General features: G+C 40.2%; 1 protein-coding gene across 1 annotated transcript; it reads left to right on the top strand.

Annotated features, from left to right (window-relative positions):
• The first annotated feature begins 11,288 nt into the window (after positions 1–11,288).
• Positions 11,289–15,352, top strand: LOC117401701 (NADH dehydrogenase [ubiquinone] 1 beta subcomplex subunit 11, mitochondrial-like). Its single transcript, XM_034002503.3, has 3 exons — positions 11,289–11,529; positions 13,495–13,625; positions 14,846–15,352. The coding sequence occupies exons 1-3, from the start codon at positions 11,344–11,346 to the stop codon at positions 14,976–14,978; spliced, it is 450 nt and encodes a 149-aa protein (XP_033858394.2). The 5' UTR covers positions 11,289–11,343; the 3' UTR covers positions 14,979–15,352.
• The last annotated feature ends 2,959 nt before the right edge of the window (positions 15,353–18,311 follow it).

The raw sequence follows: 18,311 nt of genomic DNA, 5'->3' as shown, positions 1-18,311 counted from the left end.
CACACTCATTTTGAAAACGTCATGTCTTGTGTTTTCTACCTGCACAAAATATACAATTTGATAGTGAAATACGAGCAAATAAACACAAACAACCGATGGTAGCAAAAGAGAAGGGTTGCATTTACAATATAGCTTATTCTTTAACCAGGAAATGTACTGCATGTTAAATTGAGGTGACCAAAACGCCACTATCTTCCAGTGAAACCGAACTGCTCTCTCAATACTTTGCTGTATTTGTCTTGTATAAAATGATAAATGTACTGTTTAAAGTAACTCTATAATTCATTTCACAAACGAGAAGGCTAGTCAAACACAACTTAATAAGTTTGAAGAGTGAGATTTGTAAAACTGGACATTTAATCGCCTTTCTCTTAGGTGTGGTTAACACACTGTCGGCACATCCCATTGTAATGGATTAGGAGAATTTCTTTGTTGAATTTTTTATTTCTCTTTATCCGTGAGCCACACTTGTTGCAACAATTTAATTACCCTGGCATCACCACAGCATTCTCTCAGTAGTTTAAATATTTTACTGATGATGTATTTCATAGGAAATGCTACCTGTCTTCTGTCAAAAGAACAAATAGCTGAAATTGTAAGTAAGTATTATCTGTACTTCATAGCCCTGCCATGTTAAGTAACGTGTTTGGTTTAAAATGTGTAAGAATTAGAGCTGCTATTCACCCATCCGCTCCATGTTAACCCTACAACATGTTTCTGCACCCCTTCAGTAGTAATACAGAAAACACACTGAAATTATACATTGGGATATTTGTGATTTGTTACCCATAAACTAACTTTGTATTACAACATTTACATGTATTTAGTTGAAATATAGGATTGATACACTCGTAAATAAAAAAAAAACTTTGTTTGCCTTAATAACAATTCAGAAATATCAAAAAAATGTAAGTTTAATTTAAACAGATCTAAGCCATTTCCTGATATTAAATAGATTGTGTACAATAGAAAATACTGTAAATGTAACATGCCCATTAGCACAGAAGTCACTCGCAGTTTTCAATTCTGATCTGAAAACTAATAGATTATTGAAAGGGATACACACTTCAATATTAAGGTTACATTTTTTTTAACAATCTGTTGTTTCAATTCGAAAATGGCCATTATCCCAGTTTACAAGATTCGCTGCTACATATATCTTCTGTATGCTAAACTGCAGTGTACAATTACATATTAAATAAATACATACATAATTTGTACAAAGAACAGGAATAAATAGACATCAATATGTTATATACATACAACCACATACAATAGAGATTCAAAATAATGCATGCAAAACAGTGACACTCTCAATACCCCACAATTAGGCCCTGCCTTTACCACACCCGCTGGTCGAGAGACAACAAGTTGACTATAGGTTTTGCAACTTAACAGCTTAATTTAAACCTTGTCCTTCTCTGTCTGCACAGGAACTTTGGATTCTCAGTCACCACCTCTGACTCCCAGGGTGAACGAACAGGAGCCACAAACCAAGTTAAAATATTTGATTCATCATTCACAATTCTAAAAGTTATTGACAATAACAACCCAGAGGACCTTTTCGACCTGAAAAAAGAAACCACGGGTCACAAATTGTGATTAGATAAAGGGGCATTCAGAACAGAAAATAGGAGGCACTTTTTTACACAGAGAATTGCGGTTAATCTGGAACCAACTTGGAACTTCCAACTCTTTATAAACTATTATTCTAAAATACTATAAACCACTCCATTCCGGATGAATAACACATAAATAACAGGTGAATATGTCATGCACTTCTTCTGACTTCTGATGTGCTTCATTTTCAATTCAGCCATGTGAATTCATGGAGATTTAATCATCCATATTCATTTGGACTTCCTTTATAACAAATGATGTTGATCACATGTATAAAGCATGCATTCAGACATGAAGGAACACTTCTCACAAACCACTGGTGAGCGAGTAACAGGGTATACTATACACAGGGTCACTTTCATTTTTCACGGTTTATTATTTAAAAGCATAGAGAAGTTAACAGTTTTAATACCGACAGCAACATACAGCTCTGTGTTATTGCCGGGTGCTGATTTACCCTTCTTCAAATAACTTCCACACGAGCTCGGCAGCAGCGCTTCCTGCTTAGACCGACACCGCACTGCGCAACCAGACTGCTGGAAATGTGCGTATGTGATTTAAACGTGAAACTGCGAGGAAATAGCAACTGATAGCATTAGCTACTATACATACAAAACCAGTTAATAAAGTTAAGAGTTAAGCTGCGCCACCTTGTGTGATTATTCAACAGTAACCACGAGACCTGAATCCCGGAAAGGGGTTAACATAAGAACGTAAGAAAGTTTACAACTGAGAGGAGGCCATTCATTAGCTTATTGATCCCAGAATCTCATCAAGCAGCTTCTTGAAGGATCCCAGGGTGTCAGCTTCAACAACATTACTGGGGAGTTGGTTCCAGGCCCTCACAATTCTCTGTGTAATAAAGTGCCTCCTATTTTCTGTTCTGAATGCCCCTTTATCTAATCCCCATTTGTGACCCCTGGTCCTTGTTTCTTTTTTCAGGTCAAAGAAGTCCCCTGGGTCAACATTGTCTATACCTTTAAGGATTTTGAATGTTTGAATCAGATCGCCGCGTAGTCTTCTTTGTTCAAGACTGAATAGATTCAATTCTTTTAGCCTGTCTGCATAAGACATGCCTTTTATAATATATCCACGCTGTGAATTGGCAAAATAAGTTTACACCGCATGCATTTTTTAAAATTTTCTCTGGTCGACTAGATACAAGTTTGGAATCGACCACGATCGACGTCATGGGCACCCTACCCTACATGTTGCATTAACTTACAGCACTGCCAATTGTGATTCAGCAATTCAGAAAAAAAATGAGACTAGGATCCGTTTCTTTATTTAAAATTGAGAGAACAGTGACATCTAGTGGAGTAAGGAAAAATCTCAATGGCCCACGTGTGGCTCTGTTCAAAATTCATCTCCATTTGAAAAACAATTGAAGTGCTGTCTGCAAATTTAACAAGTTTGCTTACTATACCAGAATCTAAATCATTAATGTAGATTAGGAATAGCAGAGGACCTAATACTTATCCCTGTGGTACACCACTGGTTACCTCGCTCCATTTTGAGGTTTCTCCTCTAATCAGTACTTTCTGTTTTCTGCATGCATTTCCTTGAATCCCTACTGCGTTCAGTTTGAGAATTAATCTTTTATGCGGGACTTTGTCAAAAAAAGCTTTCTGGAAATCTAAATAAACCATGTCGTATGCTTTGCAATTATCCATTGTCGATGTTGCATCCTCAAAAAAATCAAGCAGGTTAGTTAGACATGATATCCCTTTCCTAAAACCATGCTGACTGTCTCCCAGGATACTGTTACCATATAGGTAATTATCCATTTTGGATCTTATTATAGTTTCCATAAGTTTACATATAATAGAAATCAGGTTTATTGGTCTGTAGTTACCTGGTTCGGTTTTGTCTCCCTTTTTGTGGCTCAGTATTACGTTTGCAATTTTCCAGTCTGTCGGTACAACCCCTTTGTCAAGAGACTGTTGCATGATCTTGGTTAGCGGTTTGTAAATAAGTTCTTTCATTTCTTTGAGTACTATTGGGAAGATCTCATCCGGCTCTGGGGATTTGATTATTTTAAGAGCTCCTAGTCCCTTTAACACTTCTTCTGTTATGCTAAAGTTATTTAAAACTGGATAGGAACAGGTTGACATGTGGGGCATGTTGTCCGTGTCCTCCTTTGTAAAAACTTGTGAAAAGTAATCATTTAATATATTTGCTATTTTTTTTCTTCGTCTATGATTTTGCCATTTGTGTCTCTTAGACATTTATCCTCCTCTTTGAATGTTCTCTTGCTGTTATAATATTGGAAAAGCATTCCCTCTGCTGGGTAGTGCATTTCAAAGCAAAGTCTCAACCATGAGCACCAAGGGACTTTCAAAAGAACTCCGGGACAAAGTTGTTTAAAGGCACAGATCAGGGGATGGGTATAAAAAATATCAAAATCCATGAATATCCCTTGGAGTACAGTCAAGACGATTATTACAGTCTTGCTCTTATTGTCTTGGTAACCTCTCTGATCAGTCTCCTTCTTGCTCGGTCATCCAGTTTGGAGGGACGGCCTGATCTAGGCAGGGTCATGGTGGTGCCATACACACTTGAAATGTATTTGCTTACGATTGTAAGTCGCCCTGGATAAGGGCGTCTGCTAAGAAATAAATAATAATAATAAGAAGAAGAAGAAGTGGAAGGTGTATGGCACCACCATGACCCTGCCTAGATCAGGCCGTCCCTCCAAACTGGATGACCGAGCAAGAAGGAGACTGATCAGAGAGGTTACCAAGAGCTATGGCAAGGACTGATCAAAGTGTGCATGTGACAACAATATCCCAAGCATGCCACAAATCTGGCCTGTATTTTACTCAAGAAAGACCACCTTGAATCCCGTTTGAAGTATGCAAAAAACACTCAGGAGATTCTGTAGCCATGTGGCAAAAAGTCTGACGAAACTAAAATGGAACTTTTTGGCCTAAATTCAAAGTGTTATGTTTGGCGCAAACCCAGCACAGCGCATCACCCAAAGAACACCATCCCTACTGTGAAGCATGGTGGTGGCAGCATCATGTTATGGGCATGTTTCTCATCAGCAGGGTCTGGGGCACTTGTCAGGATAGAAGGGAAAATGAATGCAGCAAAGTACAGAGAAGTCCTTGAGGAAAACCTGCTGCCCTCTGCAAGAAAGCTGAAACTGGGACGGAAGTTCACCTTTCAGCATGACAATGACCCAAAGCACACAGCCAAATCTACACTGGAGTGGCTAAGGAACAAAAAGGTAAATGTCCTTGAGTGGCCCAGTCAGAGTCCTGACCTAAATCCAATCGAAAATTTGTGGCATTACTTGAAGATTGCTGTCCATTAACGCTCCCCAAGGAACTTGACAGAGCTTGAACAGTTTTTTAAAGAAGAATGGTCAAATATTGCCAAATCTAGGTGTGCAAAGTTGGTAGAGACCTATCCCAACAGACTCACAGCTGTAATTGCTGCCAAAGGTGCTTCCACCAAGTATTAACTCGGGGGGGGGGGGGGGGGGGGGGAGACTTATCCAATTATGATCTTTCAGTTTTGCATTTTTAATATATAATCTTTTTCTCAATAAAAACTTTTTTCCCCTTAACAGTGTGGACTATGGTGTGTAGATAGGTGGAAAAAATCCTCATTTAAATGCATGAAACTCTGAGGCACTGACACAACAAAGTGTGAAAAAAAAGTTCAAGGGGGTGTAGACTTTCTATAGGCACTGTATATCCAACTTCCCTGTGTTGTCTGAGCCCCGCTCTTTCTCAGTGCGCAGTCATCTGTATCTCCAGCATGAAGGCAGCGTCTCTGAAGACTCACCGCAGCCGAGAGACGTAGAACTCGACTGAGAGATCCGCTCGGGATCATAATGTTGTCCCCAGTCACGCCTTTAAAAGAACTGTTGTTTTTTCTCTTTCTATTTACTCATTTTTATCTAAGCTTATTTCCCTCTTTGCCACAAAGAAGGGTGTTGTGTATTTTCGGATGTTTTTGCTGTACAATACAATTAAACACTGTCTGCCTCGTTTCATTGCAAACATATGTAAATTATTTTTAAATACTGTAGGACCTACTATATGACTCTGGATTGTTAAACACAAAGTGAGACGTGAGCAACGGGTTCTTTATAAATCTGAATCGATATTGTATTGTCTTTGATTGCTTTCTTTCAATGACATGTATCTTTCAATAGAATTGCTTATTGTGACACTGAATAACAAAGCACAAAATGAGAACCGTAAGAGAAGGAGCGCAAACCGGGCAGGGACAGAGACCGTGTCATAGAATGCGCGCAAAATTCAAATGATCCAATCAATTATTGAGAATCAGGAATATAACCAATGAGGAACATAAACCCGCCCTAAATGACTCATATCCTATCAGTGCAGCTGAGTAACTTAATATATTCTCTGGTATCGGCTTGTATGTGTTATATTATAGTTTTCAGAGTCTATTATTACGTTTATATGACAAAGCGTTTTCCGAAAACTATCGGAATTCTCATGCTCATGTAAACGCACTGATGATACTGTGTAGAAGAGTTTGAAAATGGCACGAACCAAGTAAACCTCTCGTAAGTCTACCTGAGGAAAGGCGCCCAGGAAGCAGCTCGCTACCAAGGCTGCCCGAAAGAGCGCCCCTGCTACCGGCGGCGTGAAGAAACCTCACCGCTACAGACAGCGGTGTAGTCCAAATTAAAAAAAAACACCGGAACGCCAATAAAATATCGATTTCCTGAACAAAAGTGATACAAATTACCGTTTATTTGTTCATTGAGCTTAAGTTAACATTTAATATGTCTCACGTGCGACTTTTATTGACTACTCCCCCAGTCAGTGCTACGAGATTCGCGGTTTAACAGCCAAATGTGTCTAGTTTTGATAGTTTTGAAAGCATCTTGCGGGAAATACTGTCTTCTGTGGTCTGGTTATTTTTTTTTTTTTTTATCGTGCATGTTCTTTTTCTATTCCTTTTGATTATGAGGTCATCACCAGCGCAGGACTTCAATCACCACAACGTCCTCCCCCTGTCTTTGTTCTGTGGAGCTCTGCATCCAATAAAATTACGAATCACACAAACCTGTTATTTTTTATTCGTCACCAATTTCAGAATTGTACAATTACAATTGTTTTTAAATTTATTTTTAAAGAATGTATCCGCTGACAGTTCTAGACAGTTGAATTTTACACGACATTCTGAATAGATGTGTTTTTTTTTTCTCTGGACCGCATTTGATCTCATCAGCAGGTGTGCTAAACGCGTTGCCCTGAAACATTCTTTATTTTTTCCAAGATATATGTGCGCACACATATACATACATGTGAAATTGCAAACGTAATACCGATCGACAAAAGGGGAGACAAAACCGAAACAGGTAACTACAGAACCAATAAGCCTGACTTCTATTATATGTAAACTTATGGAAACTATGATAATATTCAAAATGGAAAATTACCTATATGGTAACAATATCCTGGGAGACAGTCAGCAGGTTTTAGGAAAGGGAGATCGTGTTAACTAACCTACTTGATTTTTTTGAGGATGCAACATCGACAATGGATAATTGCAAAGCATACGACATGGTTTATTTAGATTTCCAGAAAGCTTTCCAGAAAGTCCTGCATAAAAGATTAATCGTCAAATTGAACACAGTAGGGATTCAAGGAAATGCATGCACATGGATTAGGAAGTGGTTAACATGTAGAAAACAGAAAGTACTGATTAGAGGAGAAACCTCAAAATGGAGCGAGGTAACCAGTGGTGTACCACAGGGATCAATATTAGGTCCTCTGCTATTCCTAATCTACATTAATGATTTAGATTATTATTATTATTATTATTATTATTATTATTATTATTATTATTTATTTCTTAGCAGACACCCTTATCCAGGGCGACTTACAATCGTAAGCAAATACATTTCAAGTGTTACAATACAAGTAATACAATAAGAGCAAGAAATACAATAACTTTTGTTCAAGTGTAACAAACCACAATTCAATAATACAGCAGATAATAGTGATAGTTACATCAGGATATGATTAAATAGTGATAGTTACATCAGGATATGATTAAATACAAAATACTACAGGTTAAACACTTGGCAGATTACAGTATTCTGAAGTACAGGATTAAATGCAGTAAAATAGGGGGCAGATAAGAGCAAAATAAAGCACATTTAAATGAAGGGTGATAGTGTCTCAGGGTACAAACAGAGGAGTTCTACAGGTGCTGTTTGAAGAGGTGAGTCTTAAGGAGGCGCCGGAATGTGGTCATGGACTGGGCAGTCCTGACATCTGTAGGAAGGTCATTCCACCACTGCGGAGCAAGGGTGGAGAAGGAGCGGGCTCTGGAGGCAGGGGAGCGTAGCAGAGGTAGAGCCAGTCTTCTAGTGCAGGCGGAGTGGACAGGTCGAGTGGGGGTGTAGGGAGAGATGAGGGTCTGGAGGTAGCTGAGTGCAGTCTGGTCAAGGCATCTGTAGGCTAGTACAAGAGTCTTGAACTGGATGCGAGCGGTGATCGGGAGCCAGTGGAGCGAGCGGTGTAGTGGAGTAGCGTGGGCGAAGCGAGGCAGAGAGAACACCAGGCGGGCAGCAGAGTTCTGGATGAGCTGGAGCGGACGGGTGGCGGACGCAGGGAGGCCAGCCAGGAGGGAGTTGCAGTAGTCTAGGCGGGAGAGTACCAGGGCCTGGACCAGGAGCTGGGTAGCATAGTTGGTGAGGAAGGGTCGGATTCTTCGGATGTTGCTCAGGAAGAATCGGCAAGTTTGTGCCAGAGTGGAGATGTGCTGGGAATAAGAGAGGCAGGGGTCCTGGGTGACTCCAAGGTTCTTAGCGGAGGAAGAGGGAGATAGTGTGGTAGATTCCAGAGGAACAGAGATAGAGAGATCAGAGCAGGGGGAGGAGGAGGGAAAGAAAAGGAGGTCAGATTTAGAGAGGTTGAGTTTGAGGTGATGCGAGTGCATCCAGGAGGAAATAGCAGACAGACAGGTAGAGATACGGGAGGAGATAGTGGAGTCAGAGGTGGGGAAGGAGAGGAAAATCTGAGCATCATCAGCATAGAAATGGTATGAGAAACCATAGGATGCGATGAGGGGGCCCAGGGAGCGGGTGTAGAGAGGGAACAGGAGAGGACCCAAGACTGACCCTTGGGGGACTCCAGTTAAGAGAGGGTGAGGTGTGGAGGTTGCTCCACGCCAGGTTACCTGGTAAGTGCGGTTGGACAGGTAGGAGGAGAACCAGGCCAGAGCAGTGCCAGAGATCCCCAGGTCAGCAAGAGATGATAGTAGAATAGAGTGATCAACACTGTCAAAGGCAGCAGAGAGGTCGAGGAGAATTAGGACAGAGGAGAGAGAGGCAGCTCGGGCACACTTAAGTGAGTTGGTGACAGACAGGAGGGCGGTTTCAGTGGAGTGAGCAGAGCGGAAGCCAGATTGGAGAGGGTCAAGCAAAGAGTGGTTGGAGAGGAAAGCAGAGAGCTGGCGGTGTACAGTCCGCTCAAGGGTTTTGGAGAGGAAGGGTAGGAGGGAGACAGGACGGTAGCTCTGGAGGGAGGTGGGGTCGAGGGTAGGTTTTTTGAGGAGGGGAGTGATAGAGGCTTTTTTGAAGGCAGAGGGAAAGATTCCAGAAAGTAGAGAGGTGTTGAGGAGGGAGGAGATGAATGGGAGTAGAGCAGGAGCAGCAGCTTGAAAGAGGTGAGTGGGGAGGGGGTCCAAGGCACACGTGGTGGGTTTGTGACCCTGGAGCAGGGAGGAGAGGTCAGAGTCTGAGAGGGGCAAGAAGGTGGAGAAGGAGGGCGAGTTAGTAGGGGATGTAGTGGGTGTAGGGGTTGGAGCAGGAGGGGGTGCGGGGGAGGGAGAGGTATAGTAAGCAAACTTGTTAAATTTGCATACACAAAAATAGAAGGGTGGCAAACACTGTTACAGCAGCAAAGGTCATGATCTAGACAGCATTCAGAACTGGGCAGACACATGGCAAATTACATTTAATAGAGAAAAGTGTAAGGTACTGCACGCAGGCAATAAAAATGTGCATTATAAATATCATATGGGAGATACTGAAATTGAAAAAGGAATCTATGAAAAAGACCTAGGAGTTTATGTTGACTCAGCAATGTCTTCATCTAGACAATGTGGAGTAGCTATCAAAAAAAGGCCAAAAAGGTGCTCGGATATATTGTGGAAAATGTTGAATTTAAATCTAGGTAAGTAATGTTAAAACTTTACAATGCATTAGTAAGACCTCATCAAGAATATTGTGTTCAGTTCCGGTCACCTCGTTACAAAAAGGATATTGCTGCTCTAGAAAGAGTGCAAAGAAGAGCGACCAGAATTATCCCAGGTTTAAAAGGCATGTCGTATGCAGACAGGCTAAAATTGAATCTGTTCAGTCTTGAACAAAGAAGTCTATGCAGTGATCTGATTCAAGTATTCAAAATTCTAAAAAGTACAGACAATATCGATCCAGGGGACTTTATCGACCTGAAAAAAGAAACAAGAACCAGGGGTCACAAATGGAGATTAGATAAAGGGGCATTCAGAACAGAAAATATGAGGCACTTTTTTTACACAGAGAATTGAGGGTCTAGAAACAACTCCCCAGTAATGTTGTTGAATCTGACCCCCTATAAGCTACTAACAACCAAACGAGCAAGATGGGCCGAATGGCCTCCTCTCATTTGTAAAATTTCTTATGTCCTTATGTTCTTATGAAATTACCTTGGTGATGTCATTATAATAATTAACAGCTATAAACAATTTGCATTGCACCAAACTTATATGTATTTTTTGAAGATACATTTGTCTATGCTGTCTACAAATGATCAATTTTGGTGGGTCAAGACTCTTTTTATTGATAAAACAACCTTAATTAAAAAACTGTATATTGTCTAAAGAGAAACGTAGATTTATTATCGATCATTTAAAACATGCTTACTCCAAACTTCAGCTGTTTTTTTCAAACAGATCTGATCTAATAATATATGCGGAAAACGCAATGTATACTAGAAAAGTCCGTTTTCAGAGTTCATAAAAGCTCTACGATAGTGAATTTGAGGCTCAGACAGCAGTGCTGTAAACAAGTGTTCTGAGCTCTGCACGTTCTGCCTTTTCCAGACCCAGCTAGTATGTAGAATAGCGAAATTTCGGGGTTTTTAAGTCGAATTTTCTCTCATGGCCCTGTAGCTCTTCCGTAACTTAGCGTGTATGTGAACTAAAACTTTAAAAGAAAGCAAGGAGGTGTCCATTCTGAAGAGACACGAAGGGATATTTCACAAAACCGGCCAGTGCGACTTATTATTATTGATTTTTATTATATTAGATTTTTTTAAATTATTATTATTGAAAACTATTTTAACAAGCATTCAAATTAGAACATTTCTCCCTGTAAATACTGCAGGGAAATACAGTATATATATATATATATATATATATATATATATATATATATATATATATATATATATATTTAAATTAAAGTACATTAACCTTTTTTTTGCTTTCTAATGTTAGTATAATACTTATAGTTGTTGTTTAATGCTGATATTTACGTTTAACGTTTTGTTTACTTGAATATATTTATTTATTTATTTACTTTATTTTAATTTTACTAACGTGTAGAGTTCAAATGATTTGGGAATTTGCTGTTAATAATTTGCAGCCGACAATAATTAGTGCCGTTCCCTTTAACATTAACCCCGCCGACTGTTTCCGTTTCCGGGTCGTGAGTTTGTGTGTTTGTTTGCAGGAGAGATGGCCGCTTGGTTAATGCGGATTTTGCCCGTTTGGTCCCGGGTTCGACTCGGCTCGGTGCCCGGGGCCCGGTTTGTGTCTCAGACGCCGTCTCCTGGAGCTGCGGGCAGCGCCGCCGTGTCCGGCCTGAGCCCCGTAGAGCACAGTGACGACCACGGGCATGTGGAGGTCAGCGTGTACGAGAAGGTGAGCCGGGGGCGTCATCACTATTTCAATGTTTTCAATGTTCCAGTGCACTTTGACAGCACGGAGGCAGGTGCATGTCCTGTGATACAGAGCAGACGGTATGCTAGAACTGTGCGGGACACTTCCTAGATCATTGTTTTATGTTTTGCAACCATTCTTAATGGGGGTATTGAAATAAAGTGAATTGTTGCTCTTTTAAGTAGTTTTAACTGCATTCGTTCTTTAAGTGAGCACCATCTCTAAACACTCATTTTTAATATTGATTATTTCATAATGCTAATGGTGACACTCAATAATAATAATCATAATAATAATGGCTGCAAAGCAGAGTTGGCGATTTTATTTGTCAGATTTTTTTTTAAATTTGAATTGATTTAAATTACATTTTTTTAATTATAGAATTTATTTTTGTAATACCCTAATTGTAGCTCTACAGTATTATTATTTTTATTATTTATTTCTTAGCAGACGTCCTTATCCAGGGCGACTTACAATTGTTACAAGATATCACATTATACATTATTTCACATTATACAGATATCACATTATTTCTACATACAATTACCCATTTATACAGTTGGGTTTTTACTGGAGCAATCTAGGTAAAGTACCTTGCTCAAGGGTACAGCAGCAGTGTCCCCCACTGGGGATTGAACCCACAACCCTCTGGTCAAGAGTCCAGAGCCCTAACCACTACTCCACACTGCTGCCCCAAACTACAGTACCTTCAAACTATAAATTTAAGGATGTTGGAAATAGTGGTTTGTGAATGGTTACATACCAAACTAAATTGCTCAATCTTAAATGAATACATAAACAAAGCAAATGATTTATCATAGTGGCATCCTCTAAATGTGAACTACAAGAATTTAGCGATGGAGTACACCAGAGAAAACCACCTCTCACTCATCCCAGGCATTCTTTTCTCTTTATTTTTCTTTGTTTGATTTCCTTTTTCTGTGTCTGTCCAAACACACACAGTTGTTGCTTAGGACTGCTTTGCTTTTTATAGTGTGTTCAATTGTTAAAGTTCCTGATTGCACCACTACATAAACCTGGTTTCAGCGGGTCTGACACAGAGCTCAGTAGTCTATTTGGGACCCCATTGCACTGTCCTCAGAATCGCTTCTGTGAATATGTTAATGATGGGGCAGGAGCTATATAACGGATCAAGACATGTCTTCAGAATACCATTTCAGTGCAGTATTATTTTTTTTTTTATGTCTTCACACATTTATGCTCCACAAATCGGGGGCAAGCGTCGTTCACACTTGCACTCACATTTGTGCTGTGATCAGAATACAGCACTAAGAGTTTTAGCTTATAGACAGCAAGAGTTTAAGATGTTTGTGGTAATAAAAGTTTTTTTAAAACATACTTTTTCATTAAGTATTTTCCTTAAGAAACTATATAAAATAGGTAGTAAATGAAAAAATGATTTAAATCAATGATTATTTTTAAATCATGTTATTTAAATCAGCAAACCCTGCTGCAAAGTAGGACAGATTACCTTAAAATGAGCACATCCTGAGAAAGGGGCCCGATAGAGAAGTTCCTTTCTGCAAATGTACCCCAATGGTAGTTCCAGTGAAGATGAAACGGCTCCCATGGGAAGTAGTCCAATCTTTTACACCTTTGTGCTGTAATAAGGCTGTGTTTTATCAGGCAGGGAGTTTAAACCATTAAGTGCTGTTGTCCCCATTTGAGGACAGGCTACTTTTGTATGTGGTGTTTTTTTTTTTTTTTTTTTTAACCTGTTTGAATTTTCTCTAACTATATTGTTATGATAACTTACTAAAATAAAGCACAAAAGTCTAAATGTAGTGAATCAAATTACATAAGTATAGCTGGTGACACTTATTGGGAACTTCATTTTTTGAGGCAGGCAATTTCAAGTGATTTAAAAGTGAATCGGCTTAATAACTGATTCAAGTCCCCCCCCCTCTCCTCCTCTCCTCCTCTCAGAACAGGGATTTCCATGGGTTTCACAAGGACCCCCAAGTGGATGTGTGGAACATGAAAGTAGCCTTCTTCTTTGGAATCTCTGTTGCTATAGTGATCGGAGGCACTTTTGTGCACTATCTACCAGACCACGGGTATGTGAATCTTTCAAAAGATTGTAGCATATTTAATTTAACATGCAATGCACATATTTACTATACGTGGCTTAAATATGTAGTTTTGATGTTTCAGCAAACATTTATTGTCATTTTCAAACATGATATCCAATGTTTCCAAAGTTGCTTTTAAAAAGAATCTGATTCAGTTCAATAAACTAGTTACAGCAACCTTTTACTTGGAAACAAGACATTGTGTTCATATGACATGTAAGGTTTAACTTACACTGTGGAAGCACTTTATGCATTAGCCAGAACTTTTTTAAATGTAACTAAAATTAACTGTAATTTTATTGTTACCAGACTGAAAAAGGAGTCATTAATTACAAGTTACTGTAAAATGTAATCAATTACAGTAATGCTGTGCTCCGGCACTACGCTTGGTTGGTGAAATCTCCAGGGACTTTCATGGACACCTGGAGAGGACATTGGAGCAGCAATCAGCTGCCTCCCCTAATGACTGCTTGACCCTGAAACTGAGTGGCCTAGGCAGTGCAAGCGTAACACGCTACCTGCCAGGCATGCGTTAAAATGAAAGTGTGTTTTTGCAATGTAACGTTTCTTTCATGCGAGACCTGTATACAGTGCTGATTGGGCAGGTGACATGTATGAGAGTAATGTGCTAGCTACAACCACTGTAATGGCAGTAACATTAACACCAGAATGCACTGATCCCTTGTTATTCAGAGTTACAAACCCACTATCCCTGCACCCAGTCCTGGGTTTCAGAGCTCCCCTTGTTTAGGTATATTCTTGAAATGCCATGAAGCTAGTGGTAAATCTGCTCTGAATGAGCTGATTGCACTTCTCATCACAGTATGATGTATTAGAACACCTGAAGATTGCTAATTTTATATCAATTATATACTTACTTACCTGCATGAAAACCGCTGTGAGAATTTCAATTTCCGCTGAATAATGATATAGAAACAGTAGGTACTCGTGTGTGAAAATGTTAGCCCACTTTGTGCTTTAATTAGGCCTCGTAAACAACTTGTACAAAGTTTAAATGGATTGCATGTGTGGCCTATTAATATCATTAATTCAGTTATACTCACTAATTTGCCTATTAACCATTTTCCAACATTTTCCGTTGCAGTGGTTTGATTTCATATGCACAACAATTGAAAACAGAAGCAATGGGGTGTTCCAATACATTTGCTTTTTCTCTTATTCTGAATCTTACTTTTGTTTTTCAGAATGAGGCAGTGGGCTAGACGGGAGGCCGAGAGACTCATCAAAGAAAGAGAGGCCAAGGGGATCGCCGTCCTTGATGGCAATTACTATGACCCCAGCAAGATCATCCTGCCCTCTGCAGGAGATGAGGAGTAACTGCAGACACAGTCATAGTGCAGAAATGAACAATTCAGCTAGTAACAAATAAGTTGTGCTGTTTGAAGTACCCAGTGTTGGCCGGGGAAATTCAGCATTTCAATATTTCATGCATGACAAATTGGGGAACGGTAGCCTTGTGGTTTCCTATAAGTTACTGATCTTGAGTGTTGCACAATGCGCTCGGACCCCTTTCCCTTTAACATTTTGGATCCAAACATAGCCTTCGACCTTCCTCTGGGTGAAAGAGGATGCGATGCAAAGTTTGCTTACACGGGCTCCTGCAGGGTCCGAATGCATAAAGGAACAGACAGACAAACTTTCTTCTTTCTATGTTAAGATATAACTTCCCAATAAATGTCTCTTGAACATAATTTTTATTTAACTTATTTTATTTGTGGGATCTCACAACAAGTAAGATCCAATGCAAACTAAGAAGTGGTTGTTTTCGCCTGCATTTCAAAATAAATATTTATTTGCAGCATAAGGATCTTTTTAGACAAACCTACACTGGGGAAAAAAAATACTTTAAATAGTACATGTGCTATTTCCAAATGGCATTATGTACCTTTAGAAAGGTAATGCTGATGGATTCACAACCTGTATATCATATTGTACATCTGTCATTATTCTGTTTAACTTTTTCATATTCAGTGATCCTGAGTCAATATTTTTCTTGCCGAGTCTGGTTTGCATGATTGGTTTTGGTTTTAACACCTTTTCTTGGCAGTTGCTCTCCTGGGTGGAGGAATGTTGTCTCTTGTGTGTAATGTTTTGATGGAAGTGGTGGCAACTTATGTTACACTTGTCTTCCAATGCTAAGGCCAAACCTCGCAGCACCTGGTCATGGCACCAAGTAAACCGTCCTTGGCTAAGAACCACCTCACATCCTGTCAAAATGTGCCTTAATGTTGTAGGTGATGAACAGAAAGGACAGGAGGAATCATCTCCTACCCAGAGGTTTAGGTTCTGTGGTGAGGGGAGAACATCACATGTTGACCTGATGAGGAAACTGATCCTGCTCTGTTCAATTGTCCGTAGGTCTTGCCAGCTGATCTTGTGTTGTTCCACACTCTCCCATCTCATACATTCTCCCTGCTTGGCCGGGGAAACGGCTTTTACGCACCTCATTCTCTCCTCCTGCTTTTGCTCCTCGTTGACTACCAGCTTCATCCGTTGAGCTGGGGCTGCCTTGTGCCATGTAGGAGGAGCTGAACTGAGACCAAGACACCCTCTTCCATGCTGCCCTTGCCCCATGATATCACCGATTCGAAGGGTAGCCTTTGCATCTTCCACGGCTTTCTTTGCCACCCACTTTCTTCCAGTTTTCAACACAGGTGCTGCCTCCCTTACGCATTTGTCGCGTGACTCTACTAATGTCATTTCCAGTCTGACCTTGGCGCACTTAAACTCCTCGGTTAGAGCGGAGACTGGTAGCTGCAGTATTCCTTTACCATAAAGTCCCACTCTGCTGATGCAGCGTGGCACTCCCAACCATTTCCTGATGTATGAACTGATTAAAGCTTCCAGCTTCTCTACTGTTGTCAGAGAAACCTCGTACACAGTCAGTGGCCACAGCAGCCTCGGCAGTAGACCAAACTGAAAGCACCAGAGTTTTAGTTAGCCTGGTAAAGCGCTGCTGTCTGTGCTCTTCAACCCGTCCACTGCTTGTTGTCTAACTTCTCCCACACGAACTGTGTCCTTTAGATCCCTGTCGTACCATCTCCCAAGACTTTTCACTGGCTTCTCAGACACTGTTGGTATTGCCTAACCATTAATGAACATTTTATCTACTACTTCACCTTTAATTATAGGGATGCTCCTTGATTTAGTGGGCTTGAATTGCATTCGTGCCCATTCAATGTTATTGGTTAATTTGCCCAATAACCGATTAGTGCAGGCTACTGTTGTAATCATGGTTGTCATGTCATCCATGTATGCTCGAATTGGTGGTAGTCGCATTACAGAAGCCAAGAGCTCTCCTCCCACTACCCATTTTGATGCCCTAATGATTACTTCCATTGCCATGGTAAAAGCCAGTGGAGAAATGGTGCATCCTGCCATTATCCCAACTTCTAGGCATTGCCATGTAGTGCTGAATTCTGAAGTTGAAAAATTAAATTGCAAATCTCCAAAGTAGGCTTTCACTAAATTTGTTATTGTCATCGGTACACTGAAAAAAATCAAATACTGCCCAAAGAAGTTCATGTGGCACTGAACCATATGCATTAGCCAAGTCCAGGAATGTCACATGGAGGTCCTTCCTCTCCTGGGGTAGGATGTGTAGATAAATGAAATATATATATATATATATATATATATGTATTTTAATGCATTTTAATTCCAGGCTGTAAGGCAACAAAAGGTGAACATTTTGAAAGGGGGTGTAGACTTTCTATAGGCACTGCATACAGTATAATAATTATTGACAAAGAGTATATCATATTGTTTCAATCAATACATGTTAGTTTAAATCATCCAATTCATGTCTAATAACTCGGCATGTTCCCAACAGGATTCAAACTCTGCGCCAGGCTCAGCTCAGACTGGTTCTGCGAACACGACAGGCCTGTGCACATCTGCTAAAAATATTTTCTAAAACACATTAGTCATTACAATATGTGTTGCAGTTTCACAAATGTTCAATTTGTTTCCCAAAGATCGGCCTGCTTGCAGTAGCTGTGACAGTGTTGGGTCAGTTTCTGCTCAGAGGTGTGGGTGACAGTCTTTAAAAGCCTGATACCTGCAAAAACTTCAGTCTTGTTAGCTGGGCTCCCATCTCTACGTTCTCATTCCCATCGTCAGTGGGCAAACACATTTTAACTGAATCTGGGTCCATCAAAGAACCGCACACCTTTGCAACCGAGGACTTCCATGCAAAAGGATCTAATGACTTACAGCACAAAAGGCACATGCCAGAACCGTCTGTGACAGGTCCCTTTAAGGACCCTGACGATTTAAATCTCATTCTCCTTGCAGGAGCCCCAGACCCAATGCTCCCTGTGGAATCCATGGGAAGACCAGCAACCTGGTCTTCCCTGACTATGACTTGCCCTGCACACCACACAGTCGTGCCTTTACTAGGGGAGACCCTCTGTGCTAGATTGATTGGCCAATTTTCAAAACTTTTGTAATCCTATATTTTGTGATTGAGATTACTTTTATGTGGATCATTTTGATCCGGTTTTTCAGAAAATGTCACTACTGGATTACATGTATCCAGATAACAAATAATCACGATTACAAAATCTGGATCACTTTGAGCTAGATTAAAAAATGTGAAAAACCGGCCCCAGGTGACCCAAGGATTATATAATCCTGGAGGTGACCTAG

The sequence above is a fragment of the Acipenser ruthenus genome, chromosome 55 (genome assembly GCF_902713425.1).
Source record: "Acipenser ruthenus chromosome 55, fAciRut3.2 maternal haplotype, whole genome shotgun sequence".
Taxonomy (NCBI): Eukaryota; Metazoa; Chordata; class Actinopteri; order Acipenseriformes; family Acipenseridae; genus Acipenser; species Acipenser ruthenus.
This window is presented reverse-complemented; position numbering and strand designations above follow the sequence as displayed.